This window comes from Embiotoca jacksoni, unplaced genomic scaffold (assembly GCF_022577435.1).
Source record: "Embiotoca jacksoni isolate LCO1_2020_lvr unplaced genomic scaffold, fEmbJac1.0.p SCAF_38, whole genome shotgun sequence".
Classification (NCBI taxonomy): Eukaryota; Metazoa; Chordata; class Actinopteri; family Embiotocidae; genus Embiotoca; species Embiotoca jacksoni.
The window spans coordinates 3,150,585-3,171,884 of NW_027185390.1; the positions used below are offsets into that span (position 1 = coordinate 3,150,585).

Here is a 21,300-nt window from a genome sequence, read left to right on the forward strand (position 1 = left end):
AACACACTTCTGTCACTTCAGCTCTTTTTATCTGCCGTTAGAGTGCACGAAGTTATTCTTCCAACATTTCACATCGACGGCTTCTTCTTCTTATCGGTATCCATAAGTATAAATACCTGCCAGGAACATGTCAAACTGTCGTCTGTTATTGTAAATGGAGATAACTGTCTTCTGTCTTTGACAGTAATGATATCAGTTCTGTTTTGTCCCGCTGTGCACACGTTTTCATAATTTAAATGCGGGTTGTGGGATTTTTATGTTCCGGGCCGAATGTCTCGGCAACAATAATTCCAGTACCGTAGATAACAACAAACATAAAACGGGTCACAATTACAATGCAGAAATAAAGTGCACGACGGATAACAAAAAAAACTGTTTTGTTTTCAGGAATAAAGAGAAAACTTCGTCGTGACCTCTCAACCAAGAATAATCGTGCACTCTCTCCCAGTTAAAGATTGTTTTGCTCAGTGCCACTCCTCCTCCGGGGAACTGGAGCTCCCATAATCTCACTGCTTCATATCTCTGCCCTACAAGATGTAACCCCCCCCCCTTCCGTCCCCCAGTCCCGTTTCCATATCGCTAACAGACTTCTGCTGTTGTTTTTACACCCCAAGAACACACCTCTGGCTAGTATTAATGCTCAAATCCTCCTACTGCATCGAAATAGAGTCTAAAATTGACTCGTATTCATAGTCGTAACACTCAAATCAAGCTCGTGTCAAAGCACGACACTTTTCTATTATCCTGTATTTATTTTTATTTTTTTACACGCGCGTGTGCAGCGTTTGTGTATTGGGCTCCGAGGGTTGATTGAGGAAGAGCATTTTTAGTCTGGATTTCCTTTTCACCTTTATCTCTGGAAGCCTGTTGAAATATTCCTGCTGCTGCTGTGTTTTTTTTTTGTGTTTTTTTTTTTTTGTTCAGTCGGACTGGCTGAGAAGCCGGCTGGACTGCAGCCTCGTTTCCAACAAGTGACACCAGGCGTCGTTACCTCACGTGTGCCCACGCAGCTTCAGCTGTGAACGTTTTGACCACGGAGCCCTCCGATTTCATATTTCTCCGACCCAAACGTTCACATGCGTGACTGTAGCGGGGGAGGAAATGCCCGCGTGTTGGAGAGACTGTTTGTCATCTCTTATGTGCATAACGGTGGACATTTACGAGTTGGGCAATCCTCCCCTCTGGTTTTTGTTCTCTGTAGTCCGGCCACAGGGGGAAATCCCTCTGCGGCCGCCGCGTGCTCCCTCGCTGCCTCATCGCGCCCCCGCTCGCTTCGACTTTCTCTCTCTCTCTCTCTCTCTCTCTCTCTCTGCCTCTCGTTTTGTTATCTGCGAGATCTGGGGCGAGATCTGGGTCGAGATCTGGGTCGAGATCTGGGGCGAGATCTGGGTCGAGATCTGGGGCGAGATCTGGGTCGAGATCTGGGGCGAGATCTGGGGCGAGATCTGGGTCGAGATCTGGGGCGAGATCTGGGGCGAGATCTGGGGCGAGATCTGGGGCGAGCACGGAGGAGAGTTGTGGTTTGCGCAGGAAGCGGTTTCACGATAGAAGTCAATTGTTCACATCCTTTCATTTTTTTTTTACGTGAGAAATGTAAATCTGTGACGGGCAAATGTGAGAAGGAGCAGCGAACAGAGCGGAGTCAGAGGCTGCCGGGCGGCGTCCTTCGGAGCGACGCTTTCAACTCTGAGGCGCGTGAAGGCACAGTTTGCAGCGAGGCGTCAGTCGCGTCTCGTACGTCACCTCGCTGCAGACGCTGATAATTCCTTACAGAAAGCTTCCCTCCCGGTCTGCGCGCTCCGTTGCAGCAGCTTTAACACGACCACCTCTGATGTCTGAAGCTGAAATTCCATATCAGACAAAAGAGTCATTTTTGTTTTCATCACGTCTTAACTCCTCAGCCAATCAGAAGCTCAGACGGGGAGACGCGAAACAGATGTTGAACCACCAGGCATGACACGGGGGATTTTTACCCTCGAGTACGTGAAGCCGCGCTGTTGGTGTTTTTCATGGACGGCTGCTGTACCGGGAAGTAGAGAAGAAGAACAGGGATTCACAGTTTAAATCTCATGTCAAAATGGTTCTTTTCCTTCTTGGTATCTCAACAAATTCGATTTTACGAAGCCGCTTAAGCTTCCCGTGCGGTTCAGGTTGTAGAGCAGTTTGCGCACCGATCGTAAGGTCGGTGGTTCGATCCCTGAAGTGTCCTCGGGCAAGACACCGAACCCTAATTTGCTCCTGATGCACCTTGCAGAGCTGCTGCGTCGTTGTGAGCGTGAACTGTAAAACTCTTTGAGAGCATGTTTAAAGCTTTTGTTGATGGAGGACAAATAGACGGTCTTCTTTATTATTTCATGTCTTTTGCCCAAATAAGTCATTTATGGGGTTTTTTCTCCTGGAAGAAATGATGTCATGTTGTAGTCATGTGCCAACGTTTGTGTCATTCCCTGAATGTTCTTCCTGAAGGTAGAATTACGTTCTCTAAAAACACTGAAGATATTCATAAAATGTCAACACGAGGTATTTATATTGGCATTTTTTTTATTAGAGTACGTTCATTTTAATAACATTGTTCATACTGAAAACATGACTAAGACCATTGCATAATATTATCAACACTTTTTTTTTTTTTGCATTAAAAACTTCCAGCTGGGAAGGAGGTTTGAAAATCTCCTCACAGTGTGGCAGGATGTGATTTCCGTGAGAAGAGTCTCGCAGACAAATGAAGTTGTTTTAAAAGCAGAAAAATGTCCACCTCGTTCCAGCCAACACTCCCAGAAGGAGAGGAGCGCTAATTATTAAATGGAAATCTAAAGTGGGACACCACAGCAACTAAACAGTTTGAAGATTTCCTGTTTTCCTCTGTGTTTTTAGGAGATTGAAATGCGCCATTTTCCTCTCGACAGGAGCTCTAATCGTGTTCCCAAACATTCACGTTAATAAAACACATTAGGGGACCAAATGATAGTAGTTCTGTTACACCAAAACAGAGGTCTTAGCTTCTCAATCGCAGTGACGGTTTATCTGCAACCTTGTTAGTTCAACAGGTTTTTGTTTTTTTTTATCTCCTGCAAGAGCTGAAAAGCTTAAAATGTGGGCGTCTCTTCCCAGTGAAATCAGTCACAGTGCTGATCTGCATCTTGTTCTAGCTTGTTCACTCCCCCCCCTTAACCCCCATACAGTTAGCAGCTCGTACAGGAAACTGTGGTGAAACGTTTTCATTTACCTCACCGTGTTTTTTTCCTCAGAAGCCAAGATGATTCGAATGTGTTTCTGAAAGTATTATCATTTATCAACGGCTCGAGTGTGTAAGGTGTCACATTCACGAGTGGCATACCAAAAGTCTGACTGAAACTTGTTTACCTGGAAATCAGTTTGACTTTCAGAAACTTCAAAAAGAAAACAAGTCACAGCCACAGGGCTTCCTGTTAAACCTTTCAATAATTCTTCGAGCTGAATGACTTTTCACTTGATTTTTCAATAAAACGTGTTTTTTTTTTTTTCAGCGCTCACACTGAAACATCTTCGTGTCGCTAAAACCACTTCAGCCGCCTCAGCTCTCAAGTTTTTCCCGTAATCGCGTTTGAATCATTAAATAATACTGATTCTTCCTCATTAAATGGATGGAAATTGGCCATGTCTGCAGCCTGTTGTGACTGCTAAAAAGCCGGCTGGCAGAAATGAGATGGAAAGAAAGGATGAAGTAACTTGGCTTGAAGTGAAAAACAAAACGTTGGCTGCAAAGCCACAAGACCGTTGTGATTCGCGTCGGGTTTCCTCAATCTCAGATGTGGAAAAAAAGTTGCATGTCAGATCTCATCTGAGTCGTCGTCATTTCCTGCTCATTTGTGAAACAAAAATTAAAAAAAATGATGCCTCTTCAGCCGCCCCAATTTTTTTTTTTATTTTTAAAGATCATTTTTTTGGGCCTTTTATTAGAAACAGACAGGAAACGTTTTGAAAAAGAGCAGAGGAGTGACGTGCTGCAAGAGGCCCGGCCGGAAACCGGACCAAAGTCTCGGCTGAGGGCGTTTGCAGCCGTGCAGAACACGCCGTGGATCTGACTCCACGTGATTGGAAACCCGACGACACTAAGCCCCGCCCACCGAACGCTGCAACACCTGACTGCAATCACCAGCATCATGCTGCCACTATCTGGAATGACGCGCTCAACACACACTTCCTTCCTTCCTCTGACCTCATCACAACTCAAGAGATCATCCAATTAACCAGACAGCATTAATTAATCAACTAATCAATTGCGTGGAGTAAACTTCATTAAGGTTAATGTGTTCCTGATGTCTGCTCTGTCGCTTGGACGTTAATTATTTATTGGCGGGACGTTAATTGACAGAAAGCGAGCATCATAAGCGAGAATCACGGGTAATTGTCGAGGGAAATGGCATCAAATGATGCCGTAGATGGAGGATATCGTTGTCGCTGGCGTTCGGTGTCTCACGTCTTACTTCTGACCTGGTTACTACGACAACTGTGCTCCCAAACGCTTGTTCATTTGATAATTAACATACAACTGGGCGGGGCTTAGTATCGACGGGTTTCCAATCGGATCGGGTCAGATCCACCGCTGGCTCCTCCCCCAGCTCGCCCAAATATGGTCGCTTTCTGACTCTTTTCTTTTCACCTCCATTTGAGACATGCAGTGAAATGCAACTGCGGCAAAAACACTCTATATCCATGCAAGAAACACAATTCTTACGAAGCCGTTGGAGAGGTGTCAGAATTTGCCTTTTGTTTATATAACTGTTTATATATATGACTCACATAAAAAGCATGCAGGGACACAGGAAGTCTCTATTGCATGAGCTCAAACTGGAAGACAGATGCCGGTCAGGAGCTTCAGCGTCATCACGTCCACACTTATCTGTTAGGCGAAGTCAATCGGGAGCATCTCGGCTGTTGCCGTGAGACCGGACTCGTTGTCGTTGCGCCACACGCAGCAGATTGCACTTCAGCACACACATCGGCCGGGTCCCCAGCAGGTCCCGATGCCAAAGAGGCCTCTCGGCTTGCTGTTGCAGGAGAGGAAGACGAGAGGAGTCATTTGCAGGATGGCGAGAGAGCGGGAGGAGGAGGAGGAGGAGAGATGGGTGGTGGCGTTGGATCATAACTCCCGATGAATTGAATTATATCACGTTCGGTGACTTGACGGTGAGAGGAGAGAAAAAAACAACAACTCTGACATCTGCTAGACAACACCTAGAGTGTTTGTTTTCCTTCTCCTCACATTTTCTTTTCTTGGTTTTGGTGAATATGGTGGTTTTATTTTTTAAAACACATTTATGTATTTGATCCGCCGTAGAGAGGAAGCTCCGCTGACTGCAGCAGTGTGTACAACGTCCGTGTGTTTCCGTTCGGGTCATTCAGTTGCGATGTGTATCTGCAGTTTACTACATTCGTAAGTGTGCTGCTGTCTCAACTAATAGCAATATTAGCAAGACAGTGGACTACTGGTTACTTTTTGCTGCTAAGTGCACATTTAAAATCCCCTTTTAGCCTGTCTGGCCCCGAAGAAAAACACCTAAACAAAATGTTTTTTGTCTCAATGGTGCGGCTCACATTTAGGATCATAAAACTGTTGCCTCGAACGAAACAAATAAGAACTCAAAAGTCAAGACTTCCTGTTTGCATTCATAGACTGATGTGGTGGTATTATACAGAGAGGGAACATTATTCAAGCTGTGTGTGTGTGTGGGGAAGGGGGCTACAAAGCAGATTCGACAGAATATTTGGCGAATGAGATGTTTATTTACACAAGCCATAAAACACACACGCGCACGCACACGCCTGTGTGCTCAGTGCATTCAGTTTTCATGTAAAGTACGTAATTACAGAGTACAGGTAACATCCAGGTAGGTAGCATTCAGGTTTGACATCATTACATTTACATTACATCTGCTGTCTGTTGCGCACATGCACACATACGTGCACGCTTCTCAAAAACACAACAGGAAAAAGCCCGCAGCGCGCACACACACACACACACACACACACACACAGAAGCTGAACTCGCACTCGACAGGAAGCAGCAAGTCGCTGTCGCGAACCCCTAATTTTTAGATGCTGGTTCATGAGAACCAACAATAGAGCAGCAGAGGTAATAAACCGCTCTTCTCTCACCGCACCATAAATAATACCGTTGATGCATTTCCCTTTCTCAGGCTTTGAAGTCACGTGGTGCTCACGCACCCGTGAGAACAGTTTTTGTTTCTCCCTCTGCACACCAAACCGGGGTCACGCCGTCGCCCCAGTTCGAGTGGTTTTCTTCATAGTCGCGCAGAACACTCGTAGTAGCTTATTTTTCTTGGGCCTGCTTCATTTTAAATGAAGAGACGCTGTCACGGTAACCGTTGTTGCGTAATTGACAAAACATAGTGGAGAAAAAGCGACCTGCTTTTTTTTTTTTCTCCAGGTCACTAAGTAGTCCTTTAACTTCGGCGATTTCGTTGGAGGTGACTCCACGGTTATGTTATGACGTGTTGGGTCGGTGAGCGGCTGATCATCACCACCTGAAAGCGTGCCTGCGTTTCCACGATAACCCAACTGGAAACATTTCACCATCAGTTTAAAAAAAAACAAAAAAAAAACATCTTTTGCCCCTAAATATATTTAATAAAAGTAACATTTCAAGTCGCTTGTAAAACTAGTGCAGTTGAAATGGCGCTTTACTCTCTAAAGTCAGTCATATTATAGCTTTTTTCCGAATAACTTTGAGGCCGTGTGGAAGGACAAGATATCTGCCAAGTGTCATAAAATAACGATACTCGGGGGAAACGTGTGGCAAGAGTTCGGTCTTACAAAGAAAACTGATTTCTAAAACAAGCTACGATACTTTTTTTTCCCATTTATATCGACAACATATATGCCATCAAATCATTTAAAATGTATTTCTAAACAGTTCACAACTCCTTCGTAGAGAGTTAAAGGTAGGCTGTGGTGTTCTTAGCCGCAAGTAGCATTACTTCCCCCATGTGACACAATTACTGTAACACTCAATGAAATAAGCTGCATTAATTCGATCCGCAGTGTACTGTATATTCATTTCAAAAGTAACACCGTGCTTTTGTTTTCATAATTAACACACGGATGACGCAATCTCAACGTTATTTTGTCGTTAGGGGAGGTACTCTTTTAAAAAGTTCCTCAAATCATTTCATATCAATGCAGCACATCACAAGCATTACAATGATAACCTGAAATCTGACAACACTGATCCGCTGTTACTTAATATTAAGAAGCAGTAGTGTAACATGCACATCCACATGAAATCATGCCCGTCAGTAAAACCTTTTTTTCTTTTTTTTTTTTTAGTGTGTATTATCTCCCATCAACTCCCTGAGTGAAATCTGGACATCTTCTGTAAACCAATCCACCACACCCCCCAACCAGGCTTCTTGACCTTTGACCTCTCTGGCAGCAATGTGGTAGGACGGCAGGATTAGAGGTTACCAAAGCAAACCCAAGAGGTTAAAGTCTGGGGTCGATGACAAGAAGGGCTCCAAATGAGTAATTAACACATGTAGAAACGCGTGTTTCTAAATGACTAAATGATCTCCATCCTCCATTCCTCTTTTTAGAGTCATCGGTGACGTGAATTTCCAACCAAAACAACTTTCTACGCGAGCATCGTGAGCCCAGGTGATCTGTTGTTGTTGTTGTTGTTTGTCTTGAATTTGGCAGGTCAGCCCCGGTTCCTTTACTCGCCGACAAACGAACGTCTTCGGCGTGTCGCGTCGCGCTTCACATCCGAGCAAACATTCGCAGTTTGTCTTCCACTTCATCGCCACGGTTCCCATCAGCAGCCTTTTTTTTCACCCGGGCCGCAGGCGTGAAATACAAAAGCGTGCGAAGGGGGCGACACGTCGGTGTGCATTCAACATGCGCACACTCAGCTGAAACGCCGCACGGTGGACAAGAAGCGGCCGGATGTTGGGAATCAGTTCGATGGCGGGGGGGGGGGCCACGTTGGAGAGACGCCGCGGACCCACACCGAACCTCCGCCGCCTGACGCGGGAGAACAACGCGTTCCAATCCCGCGTCCGATTAATATACATCATGAAATGCGGTCACGCGTTTTCCGCCACGTGACAATGCTCGGTGTACGGCGCCGCGCGCGACAGTTCCAGGTGAACGTTGTCCTTCGCCAGCGACGACTTGCACACGGAGCCCCGCGACATCCCCAGGGGGGCCCGGGCCACGGAGGCCCAGCAGAAGTGCAGCACGCTGGGGGAGAGGAGGATGAAGACCCACGGGTCGAGGATGGAGTTGACGGAGATGAAGCGCAGGGCGATCAGGTCCGTGCCGTGGGACTCGCCGCGGCTCGCGATGGAGTTGATGTACACCCGAATCTGAGAGAAGAGAGAGAGAGGACACGGTCAGACACTCGGCCACATCCGAGCCAACAGCCCGGCCATACGTCCATAAGATGGAGAAAGCCATCTGCTTATGGGAGGTCGGACTCATCACGCATGCTTCGATTGTTAAAGTTAAATGTCACTATCCTGAGGAAGCCGATGTTTTTTCACATCCTGCCGGCTCAGCAGAACAGTAATGCAGCCCGTACATGAAGGCAGTCAGCTGACGGATGGTGTGAAAGATGCATGTGACAAATGGAGAATCGCTCCCCACTTGTAACGGAGGATAACTGGCTTCATATTCCTGTTCAACATCATGTACGTTTGGATTCAGCCACAGTTTCCCTCTGCTTGTCCTCCAAACATACTAAAAGTATTAAAGAGAGTAAACAGGAGGAGGAGGCTTTCTGTTGTTTACAGCCTGGTGACATATGGTCAGTTCTAATTGGTTAAAGGCTGTTCCAATAGTTTCCAAGCTACCCTGAGGTCTACAGCTGCTGGAAACAACCTTAAATGCAGCGTGCACACATATTTATACACTGATTATGAAACGATGAAACTCGGTCACGCTCAAAGTAATTAAATAGCTGATAGCAATCAAATAGTTATTTCCTCATTATTCAGCTTTATTTCACAGTGTGACCTCGCAGATTATAATCAACGTGCTGAAAGAAAAAAAAATCAAATAAAATGGCCGCAGCTGTCTACAGTCGTCACTCAATCCCGTTCTGACAGCCAGAAGAGTGTTTACTTCGTGTATTAATGGAAGTCTTTTCTCAACGCAGCGTCATAATTAATGTCGTAAAAAGTCAGAAAAGAGAAGCTCCCTCCCTGATTTGATCCTCTCCGAGGCAGATAGCAGCACCCCTCACACACACAGGATGTTTACAGAGCACACAGTAATCTCCTCAATCACAAATGAGATCTGAATTAGTCTCGGCATCGCTCTGTTTGCCTTTCAGACGGACGACAGAGGCAAACCCATCGCCGAAGATGCGGACGTGTGCGTGCGTGTGTGTGCGTGTATTCTGTGGGTTTTTTTTTTTAGGGGAAGCTGAGAGGCAGATGTTGAATGCTGAGGTTAGAGCCAGATAGAAGTTCCCATGCTGATATCCAGCTGAGAGACTTTACACACAAAGACGCGCATTTAATGAAGGAATCCGTCTCGTAAAACAAGCGCTGCGGTCCAGTATCCAATACGAACACGCTACGTAATAGGCCAGAACATTTTTTTTTTTTTTTTTACTTTTAGTCCGTACTGCAGCTACCCTGAAATTTTTTATGTGTTCAATTGAGCTTCCTTTTAATGTAGTATGACCAAGGGGGTCAAAGTTCAAAGCGCAGTATGCCCCGATTGTACACGTACTACACGCAACAGTACGTGCTTTTTACAGGTAGCTGCGGTACGTACTGACGGTAAAAAGAAATGCTACTCGATTCAGAGCGCAGGGAAGGATTGTTTTCGGTATTAATGCCATTTATTTCTGTCCGCTTCGAGCCTGGCCTCCAAATACACTAGCACTGGTTGGTGTGAAATGCATTGTGGGAGTGCGAGTCCACAGGTGGAGCGAAGCAGATGGAGAAATGCTGGTTGTAAATGGCTTCGGCTGCCCTTTCCTTCAACTTTTAGCCTTCATCCAAAAAAATGCAAGAGCGGGAAGGGGAGAACTTTCCACCTCATTAACCAACACACACACACACACACACACACACACACACACACACACACACACACACACACACACGGTAGTGACGTGTGTTCTTGCTAATCCTGATCTGATCAATAACTGCTCCATTACAAAGTCTTTGACCTTTTGGTTGCAGCTCTTTTTTCGTTTCTTTTTTTTAGTAGCGCCCCTCAGGTCAAGAATGAGCCGCAGATTTCTCCGATTAGTTCCTCCTCCGAGACTCAAACACCGGCTGCGACAAGAAAGCAGCGAGTTCCCCTTCAGCCGACGGTCCCAAGGTTGGGAACCAGCGTGAGTACAATCCATGGAAGCCGTGACTAGTTCGCAGGTTTAGAAATGTCTGCTGCCGTTCTCTCTGGGGGTCACAGAGGAACAATATATACTTTTAAAGAGTGAAATGTGAAGGAGAAGTGACCTCAACAGATGGCAGAATATCTCTTAATCACTTCCTGCCTGCCAAACACCCTCTTTTTTTTTCACTTTTTCTTAGAATTTCTCACAAACAGAACTTTCTCTTCCACTTCTACACTTTTCTTCCGAACTGATTACAAGCAGCTAATTTGCTGAGACGGCAACGGTTGCTGCAACAATTAGCGCGTCATTTCCTGTTGCGCAGTAGTACAGCTGCAGGGCCGTTGCCATGAGGCGGCAAAAGGCAGTAGAAGCGTCTTTGCTGAAGTAGCTGTGAGGCGTAAAAACACTGTTGACTTTTCCAGATTTTTCCAAACGCTAAAGGAATTCTGCAACACAGAATAGAGTAATCCCGATATCCTCTTGTACAGAAGAACACAGGGTCATCACTGTGATTCAGTCCTGATGCTGTGTGCGCGGAGGCAGACTGAGCCGTAAAATCCGACTCTCCTCTCCGCACACCGACAGGAAGTGTAATAAAAGTGTTAATGCGAAAAGTCTGTGAGGCCTCGAACACCATCGTCTGTTTCACTTTCATTTTCTGGCACAGAGTTTGTTCGATTACGTAAACTGTGTGCCGATCAAATACCGGAGTCAGAGGCGATGATATTTTCACCTCCAGGTTCACATCCAGAGACCTTTTATTCACACGCAGGAAGACTGACCCTGAAACTGCATTGTAAATTCCATCACGGCACTTTTTCACTGCTTCCTTAAATGTCAGTGTTTCTCTGAGATAACCGGAGGCACATCACACTGAAAGCACATCATCTGTTTCATATCGGACGAGAAATGTAACACAATCCCATCCTGTGTGTGTGTGTGTGTGTTTGCGTCTTGTGTGTGATGCCCTGACCTCAAACTGTGGTATCACATTGCTAGCTTGTGTTTATATAAAGCTCTTAATAAATAATGCACAAGTAGTTGAATGTTTGAACGTGTCGACTCGGGGAAAGCTCGCAAGCCTCAAAGCAAATATCGAAACACCTTTTTAAAAGCCTTAATCAAGCCCCGCCCTCTTTGGCTGATGTTGCGTGTCACGCTAACCCCTCGGGCCCTTTTCGTACCGTATGCAGCTTTATTAAGTTATCTTTCATGAGAAGCAGATTTCTGTCGATTCTGCTGGCTGAGAGTTGGATAATTAAACTCCAAAACATATCAGCTGATCCTTGAAGACAGAAATAGAGAAGCACAGAACATCAGCTGAACTCTGGACTGATGCAGAACAAGCTGCCATCAGTCCAGACGACATTGGCCAGCTCAATGTGATTTACTTAAAAAATAAAAACAAATAAAAATGTACAATACATTTAAAAAAAAAACAAAAATAATATATACAAAGTGTGATGTCATGTGTGTGGAGTTAATGCAGAAATCAGCTGTGATTGAAAACTTTTGTCGAACGGAGGAACAAGTAAAATCTGGATTTTTTTTTTTTTTTTTTTTTAATAGATGGAGATCCTTAAAAAAGGAACGGGAAAGCAAATTGGATTTAAATCTGGATGTAGCCTGATAATAAGAGACCTGATCCCTCTCAGCAGATTCATTTAGTGTGTGTGTTTGCAGTGAAATACGGTAAACGGTTTTCTCCATCTTCCTGCAGGCCAACGAAATGGAAACGAGGTTACCGCGGCCGCTCGGTGGAAACACGAGGGCAGGAGCGGGGCGGTGACTCTTGACAGCCGCAAGCAAGTAAGCGATCTCCAAAGTACATATGACAAATGACTCGCATTATACAAGGGATTTATGACGTATGGATGAAAGTAATGTCGACGAGGCAAAAGGTCTGGACATGTGATTGGAGGAGGATAAGACGGAATAACAGCCAGAAGATGCAATTAGACAGCCGAGTGAATAAAACTACCTACGTACGATGACTTGTAACGACCAGTGGGTAGAAAAGTTGTTGAGACCTTTTCAGTGCTTCCAAACGGCGAAATCAAAACATCTTCAGGCCTTCAGTTTGACCTCACAGTGATGCAGATGACTTCCCTCTCTCCGTCTGTCCTCGTCTGACCTCACTGTACCGAGTCATCCGTTTTATTCAGCCTCCTAATGAGGCCGCGGAGAAAGCTGATCCCAGCTTCCTTCACCTGCTACACAGCGAACAGCGCAGTTACACGACCCATCAGACTAACTCACTCCTGGCAGTGGTCTGTGAACACCTGTGGATTTGATAATAAGAATAAGAGCAAGTGGCAGTTCAAAGTTTTTTGTCTTGTGGTGATTCAAGTTTTTTTTGTTTTTTTTTACAATCATGGTAAGATTTAGCTGCAGCCACAGACTGCATATAAAAGTGGACGCAGGCTGAAAGATGATGCCGATGTAGAAGTGCCTTAAGCTGCAATGCCACTGAGGGCCACTAGAGGTCGGCTTCAAAAAGCCTCCGTAGACTCCCATTCAACTCGTCTCATGAAATACAAAGTCAATAGATTTTATCCACCAGTTATCTCGGTGTCGTTCCTTCTTAATCCCGTCATTAATTTAAAAAAAATAAGCTTCATAAAGCCGTGTTTTGGGGGGGCGTGTCTGTTTGATTGACAGGCCTGCGGTGCAGTCAGGTTACGGCTATCGGCGGACGCGGACGTAGTATCGGCGGGTTTCCGATCAGATGGAGTCAGATCCCCATCTCGTCCAAATAGGGTCACTTCCGGCACTTCCTGATCATCTGCTATGGCTTTTCCACATTTTTGCAAAGTTTTACACAGATATGACAGTAATAATTTGCATATTTTTAATTAAAAGAATCCTTAAATTTCCTTGGGGCCTGAGCCACAAACTCTACCGACGACGTACACTGGGGCAAACACTGGAAACGAGTCGCTACACATTTGAAGTCCACACAACCCGTATCAGATGGAGGAATCTGTGATAAGAACCAGCTGCAGTCCAGTAAATATAAAACTTCCACTTTTACTGCTTTAGCGCTACATTCATCAGCATTAAAGCAATAAAACAAGCTCCTCTACAAATGTTTAATGTGTCCAAAAAAATACCCTCATGTGAAGTGACTAAATTTTAAAGGAGTCCGTTTCTGTGTTCGTGTGGTCTGTTTGTTGACGCTCCTAGAATTAGTCAGCATATTCTGAGCCGCTCAGATGCAGGGTATGGCGGTCACCGCACCGACGAAGACCTTGACTCCTCATTACTAAGACGGAACTGCTGCCGTCTGCTGTAAAGTGCACAACAACATTTAACTGCTGGGAAACGTATCGATTTCCCGTCCCGAAGCCCAAAGTGAAATTTTCAGGAGCGATGTGGTTACAGAGAGTCGGGCTGAGGCGGCGTAAATGGCCATGAGTCACACGTGGGTGAACCTATACCTTCTCCCTCAAATCAACTTTCTTTTCCAAACAGGTTTTCAGCGCCAGACAACTTAGAAATATGTCAGAGTTTACTTCGTGCCCGTCGTGCAGTTGATATTTATCATATTTATGTCTCATCTAACTCTCTTCAGCGTCTCCTCCGATGCGACGGGGCCAGTGTTGTGTTAAATGTCGCCGCAGTTTATCATTTGTGGGTCTTAACAGCTGGTGGTAAGTGATCATTGAGTCCTTCCTCCAAAGTATTCATCGGTCACAAGATGTTTCATTTATGCCGTCGCCACACGTGAAATTCAATAATTACAGTTTTCGGAGCCAGACGGCCCCCATCTTCTCATTACAGACTCGACCATAATCGCTTCCTGATGACATTACTGACCAAATCCTGGATTCTCCAACGGTCACTGGTAGTTAGACGGTGTAGTGTGTGTGTGTGTGTGTAACCTGCCGTTCGTAAAATAGTGTCTCTGTTTGATGGTATCGTCGCACCTTTTATTTTTTAATTTGCTCCTCAATCTTAAACCAGACATGTTGAAATGTGGAAAATTGAAAAGGAAAATAGTGTTTGAATCTTCATTTCTTATTTAACACCTTTCCTCTCTTTCCTGAGCTTACACAGCCAACACACTGCAGCCCCTCTCACTTAAATGATGACTGCGGTGATCAGACTGTCAGTCAGAATGAGAACAGTATGGGATGTACTTATGAAAGACATTACAGCCCACTTTGGGGGAAATTATTATTTTCCAATAATTGCAGTGGGCTGGAAAAACTCATCTGAAACAAGCTTTTATTACTCATAATAATCTGTATATCTGCATTTGGAAATAATTTAGTGTTTAAAAAGTCAAGAGCTTTGAAGGGCTCTTGTACACCTTCTACCACGTCATTAAATCTATATTTAAACATTAAGTCCTCATACTTGTGGCTGCAACATAAGCATAGAGACGTAGCGGCCCTGATGCACTGTTTCCTGTCTGCGACCTGACATCACTGGTCTATTGTAGGATTTATGAATCGCTACCTCTCCACAAAATATCACCGATATGATACGCGTCACATTTCAGACAATAAACTGCATCTGAGAGACAATCTGACACGCTTCTAACAAGAGTGAGTCGGCTCGAAGCGGCACAGCAGTTTTATCTTTCAGTCCTCGACTTACAGCGGAGACTCCAAATCAGATAAACCGAAAGTGATTTGTATGACTTATCAAGTGTTTACTTTTTGCAAATACTTTTTGACATACAAAGGCCCTTAACTATTAGGTTTTGTGAAGATGTTTCCGAACACCAGGCACAAACTATCTGCTGTGCACGAGGTTCTAGATCCAAGCCGATTCGAAGGCCGATATTGGAGATCGTTGTAAATTGATTTTTTTTTTTTTGATTAGTCAGCCGAAAATGAACCAGCAACTAGTTTGAGCTACTTTGTTGCGATAAAAAGTGCTCGACTTTGCAGCAGCGTCTTCTCAAAAATGTCGATTTAGTTTTTGTTTTTTTTAAGCTACAACTAAAATAAAGTGTCACGCATATCTGGATTAATTTTCCTGATCTCAGCTGAAATGCAAATTTTGCACTGAACCAAAGGAAGAACTTGAACTCTGCGCCTCTAACTCGTCCATGATTTACTTCTGACAACCAAGTTTGCGCATGCATGTCCTCATGGAGTCGCGTCGACTGCAGAACGAGGCTAAAACGCCGAACGTGCGTTAGTTCGCGTCGTCTTACCACGAGCGGCAGCGTGCAGATGATGAAGATGATGGTCATGAAGACCAGCAGGATCAGGTGCTCCACCTCCTCGGCCATCGACATGGCCCTGCGGTCGCTTTTGGACCTCGCGCCCGCCATCACCGAGCCGTTCCTCTTCCGCCGCTGGTACATCCGGAACAGCTGGTACACCACGAAACCGTTGCACGCCACGATGGCGAGCACCAGCACCAGCATCACCGTGGCGTACAGGTTGGCGTAGGCCCGGTCCTCCGGCTGCTTCGGGTTCATGTCGATGAAGCACCACGTGCCGGGGCAGTACTGCACGTATTTACCGAAGCCGGCGAACGGGAGCAGGCAGAACAACGTGCACAGCAGGAACACCAGCGGGATGGTGACGTAGGCGCACTTCCTGGTGACGTGCCGGCTGTACAGGTACGGGTACCCGATGGCGAAGCACCGCTCCAGCGCCGTGGTGAAGAGCAGCGACATGGTGGCCAGGCTGAAGAAGGTCATGCTGACTCCGAAGTACGAGCACACGCTGTGGGATCTGGGCGCCATGCCGACCATCGTCATGTTGAGGGCGTACGACAGCTGCACCAGCGGGCTGACCAGGCAGGTGCCGGCCAGGTCCGTGACCACCAGCGACGTGATGAGCACGTGGAACAGCGCCCGCTGCCACGCGCCGCCCGCCCTGGCGTTCCGGCGCCGCCGGATCTCCAGGATCAGCAGGGCGGCGACGTTGCCGAAGATGCCCGCGGCGAACATGATGGCGCTGATCAGCGGGCTCTCTTTGGGGTCGATGTGGTGCTTGACGTGGCACGTGTCATTGTCCTGGTCCGCCGCGGAGAAGTTGCTCGAATTCATCGGAAAACGTCTCCGCTGCTTTACCAAAAGAAAAAGTGTCAGAAATGTGTCCTTAAGTTGTTGTCCGCAGCCATCCTGGTAAACCCAGAGGAGGAAAAGACACGGGAGGGTTAGTCGGTTCAACAGTCGATCCGTTAACAGAAAGTGCATCATGTTGCCGCGTCGTCGGTCATTTATTTAGCACATTTTATGTGACGGCAACGGACTCCACGTGCTTCAAGATAGAAAACAAAATGTCCACAGGCAAAGATCAAACATGCAAAAACATGAAGATATGATATTATTACAGCCATAAAACAGGTCAGATAACAATAGCAGTGATTCTAAAATAAACAAATACTTTACACCTCACAAAAAAAATTGCAAAACAAGATGTTTTTCAAAATAACATAAGAAGTTGAAGTAATCCTTCTTTCAGCTGCTTTGTTGACTCTAATGTCCATTTTGACATCAGGGATCCTCTACAGACACAAGGAGTTTCACTGCTGAGCTTACTCTTTGCTAAACTTTACAGAATGATGCATTCAAGCGCAACACTTCAACATTTCCGAAACTGCTTTTTATTTGTTTAGCTTCCACTCGTCGGCTCCGGGAGACGCAGTGGCAACGGACTCTCTGACTTTCAGACTGTTTTGACTCGACGTCAACACTACTGAGGAGACACACCGCTGACCTCTTACTCACTGCACCCACATAGAGGAGAGGGAACCAAACAAAAGGGAACATTCAGCATATTCTTAAAAAAAAAAACAAAAAAAAACAATGCTGCAGCGCCTGCTCTGTTGCAAGTGTTGGATTTGTGAAATCCCAAACGTTGTTCCTCTTCACAGATATCAGCTGACCGGCCGCAGGTTTTACAAAACAGCTGCCCAAGTTCTCACACACATCACAAGCAAACACACACACTTTTTTTTTGTTGTTGCTGTTTGACAAGTTCCTCTCGTTTCACACCATTCATCTGCCCGTCTGAGCAGATGTTGGATTACACAGAGGAAATATTTTTCCGAATAAAGCCAGGCGTGCGTATTATTACACATCTGTTCCGCTTGCATGACTCGTGCCTCCACTTTCACTAGAAGTTCACCGTGACTGATTCACTTGTTTGCTCTGTCCACTCCGGCGATGCCCGCTGCAGTAGAGGTCTTCAGACGGAATACGTTAGTTTTCTGGTCCAAAACGCGGTTTACATGCCGTGACAGATGTGTCCAGGTGTTGTGGCCGTCAGGGAAGTTTTTGGAAATCTATCTGCCACTTTGAAATGTTGGATAAATCTGTAAAACTTTACAGACATGTAAATTTGATTTATTAACACGTTTTATTTATAGCTTTTCGTAAAATTAGGGCAAATTACTTTTTCGTATTGACAAATCTCGGTTGTCTTGAATTGTATAAGGCATATGCAAAATAACTTCAAATACATTTGCGTTCGTTTGTTTACATAATGTGCGCTGTTGGGAGCGCAACAGCACCAGGTTGCCGACACGCAATCTGCAGAGTAAAGTTTCTGAGTTTGAAATTGATTGGGAAAATGAATGCATACAATGTGCGCCGAATGAAACTTACAAAATTGCTCCAGTCCAGCTCTGACAGTTTTTTTTTTACTGTTTTGTGTTGTTTTTTTTTGTTTTTTTCAAGTACGCAAGGAAATCCAACACCGGCGTATTTTCTAAATCGAGTTTTGCATTGAGAACGGAGTCACACATCCGTCTGCATCTCACAGCGCTGAAACGCAAACACATGATAAAGTTCTCACCTCCTCGTGTGTTACGCTCCCCGCAGTGTGGACGTTTGTTTCCGCCTTTCAGAGTCCAGGTCGAGTCCCACCAGTTTAGAAATATCTCCCGGGTTTTTAATTTTTTTTTTAATTTAATTTAATTTTTTTTTTAATAGTTTGAGCCACTCGTGGAGCCGCTCCGGTTTAAGGCTGAAGGTGCTGTGAGCGAGCCGCGCGCCACTCTGATGAGGAGGCATGAATGGGCCCCGGGTACAGGGAACGATGCGGTGACGTCACACGTCACGGGTACACCCACCGCATTTGTCTACAAGCTGGAGCGAGTCAGCTGCAAGCCTCGCCTTGCAATAATAGAAAATACCTCCCCGCTGAAAACAGCTTCCTGGTGTTTGCCGTCAACCTGCAGTCAAATATAGCGAATGATATATTCATAATTTATACCTTTTAATTATTCCAATTAATTATTTTTTTTTTAAAATAAGTCCTTTTATTTTGGAGGAGCAAAATCTTTCTGCACTTCAAAATATGTTTTTAAATAATGAAATGTTATGCAGTTAAAGTCTAAAGAAAAATTCTGCCGTCATTGCATAATGTCTTTTGTGTGACGTTCTCACACACAACAGACATGAATATCTGACCTGTTACTTTCAATGTGTGTGTCTTGGATAGTAAAATGCTTTTAAAGTCCCTGAAGGAATATTTCTCGAATAACAAGTGAGATAAATGCACATTGACACCGAGACACCGAGTCTTCAAAAATAAAAACGGGTTGAAAGAAAAGACATAATATCACATAATATTTTGGGAACATTACGCAGCCCTCTGTGTCTGTGGGTGTCCGTGTGCCCTGCTTTCATCTGCCACGTACGTGACACCAAAACATCCAAAGCATGTGTTTTTGACCGCAGCATGAAAGATGTGTGTTTGGCCGGCTTCACGTGTCTTACATGTGGAGATTACATGTTGTTGTTGGGTTTCTGGCCACAAGCTCATGAAGGTTGAGGCTGTGATTTCCCATCAGGGTGAATCAGTGGCGCCACTATGGCCACGAATAAGTGATTCAAAAATTAGTTTGATTAGTTTGGTTTTTACTTCTTTCTTCATCTGAGATGAAGTCATCAGTCTATATTTAGCTAAATTGATTTAAAAGCTCCATAATGCATTCAAATGTTATTCCAATGACGCCTTTTCACCCTTTTTAAGACTAGAATACCAATAATGATCCTAAAATAGGCCCGTGATGTGTGCTGAAAGCCTTGAAATGACGAGAGCACTTTGGTGCTTTTATTCAGGCCTATTAAGGACTTCTTAATCGTGACATATTGCCATTATGGTATCGTTTCATCCGCCCTCTCCTTTAGAGCCTCTTCACTTCTGTTTAAGACACTTTAATGTTGCATAAATATCTCCAGCTCAATCAAGTATACGGCATCAGTTTCCATTCTCTGACCTCTGAGCGTTATTTATTGTGTCGACAGCACTCGCAGGAATCACGCCTTCATGCCTCTACCTGTTTCTAACTTTGTATTTCCTCCTCTCTCTCTCCGTCTGTTCTTTTGGGAGGTCGGTCTCTCGAGTTTCACTTTTATCAAACACAAAAGCCTGAGAGCCCGGTATCGATTTTGAGATTACTGATCCCCTCTGGAGCTGATAGCGAGCCAGGTGATGGACAGAGCGGGGAGATCCTCACCGTCCGTCTGTGCCCTTTATTCAGAAGCAGTTTTATTGATCGATTGCCTCGATGGTCTTAATTCTGTTTGACTTTTATCAGACTGTCGAATGGACGGTTATCGTAATAAACGCAGATAGTTTAAGGAGGTTTTTTATCAACGACATTGTGGGACAGTACCAGCTGTAGTTACCCTTCGTTGTCATGGTAACAATAATGAACTAATGTTGGGACCGTAGACCGTATATGAAAGTGGTCGTAGAAAATGAGGCCGACGGGGAAGTGCCTTAAGCTGCAATACCACCGAGGGCCACTAGAGGTTCAAAAAGCCTCCATAGACTCCCACTCAACTGGTCTCAGGAAATTCCAGGCCAATACATTTTTTCCACCAGTTATTTCTGTGTCGTTTGCTAAAGTCGTTCCTTCTTGTTAGTTTTCTGGCGTTCCATCTGAAAATAATCCGTCATTAATTAGAAAATACGATTTTAAAAGCTGCAATTTGGGTGTGTGGGGGGCGGGGGCGGGTCTGTTTGATTGACAGGCCTGTGGTGCAGTCAGGTTTTGCCACTCCTTAGACTCTGGTGACCTGACTTCCTCCTTTGCTCCTGTCATAATTACTGCGGCCACTAGAGGTCGCTAACGACCGCAACCTTCTGGCCTTCTTGTAGGTGCAGTTTGCCCAGCAGGTTTATTAAAAGCCTCCTGGTCCATACCTCAGTTCGGTGGTTCTGCTGTGCTGGTAAACTGCCTTTGTTCAGGGTTGTTTGGAATGAGTTGAACTGCTAACGTGTGCTGTATGTATTGTTAGTCTCTCTCCCTTTCACACACACACACACACACACACACACACACACACAGTGTTCTGTTGACAGTTGTGGGACTGGATGTGTGTGTGCGTGAGATGCAGCCTCCTAATGGTCCCCGTCTGAATTATTGATGACTTCATTGATTATGGTGGGTATGGGATGTCACAGCTGAAGCCCTGTCAGCAGATTAGATGGAGGTGACAACAAAAGTTTGTTGTGTATTTACATCGAGATCGTATTTCTGTTGTATATGAGGTTGTTCTCCAGGACGTGTGTTTTTTTTTCTCAATTTCTGTCGGGAGCCGTTAGAAGCCATGAAAAATTCCTACTGTGCCAACACACACGTCCAACTGTGATCATGTGATCAGGTGTTTTCATGTTTCATGAGACAGCAGGTTTGCAAATATCTTTTCACACATGCAAAGCAAAATGTAAATGACTGTTTTCAGGCATCAAATAGAAGAAAATCTCCATTATTGTTCTGCTCTGTGTGGTCCATAATCTCAGCCTGGCCTTTGCCTCCACCTGTAGGTTCCTCTATGCAAGTACAAGCATCAACTCTGGTGCTATTTCGGGCTACACTTTCTATTTTACAGCCGCTGACACTGTCTGTGGTAAATAATAATGAACCTATATAGACTTTTATGCTCTTTGCACAATCTTTACTTTGTTCAATTTAATTTAAAATGACTTGCATTGGCTGTTAATTCTGCACATAGTAAC

The 21,300-nt window shown here is 45.0% G+C and overlaps 1 protein-coding gene across 3 annotated transcripts; it reads right to left on the bottom strand.

Annotated features, from left to right (window-relative positions):
- Positions 1-5,746: 5,746 nt before the first annotated feature.
- On the bottom strand, positions 5,747-18,326 carry ptger2a (prostaglandin E receptor 2a (subtype EP2)). 3 transcript variants are annotated; one of them, XM_069166442.1, is made up of 3 exons: positions 18,124-18,326; positions 15,525-16,385; positions 5,747-8,366 (listed from the first exon to the last, which is right to left on the bottom strand). In XM_069166442.1, the coding sequence occupies exons 2-3, from the start codon at positions 16,368-16,370 to the stop codon at positions 8,085-8,087; spliced, it is 1,128 nt and encodes a 375-aa protein (XP_069022543.1). In that variant the 5' UTR covers positions 16,371-16,385; positions 18,124-18,326; the 3' UTR covers positions 5,747-8,084. The 3 variants fall into 3 exon arrangements, with proteins under 3 accessions (XP_069022543.1, XP_069022544.1, XP_069022542.1); XM_069166443.1 differs by having other exon boundaries at positions 15,525-16,388; XM_069166441.1 differs by having other exon boundaries at positions 15,525-16,445.
- Positions 18,327-21,300: the final 2,974 nt, after the last annotated feature.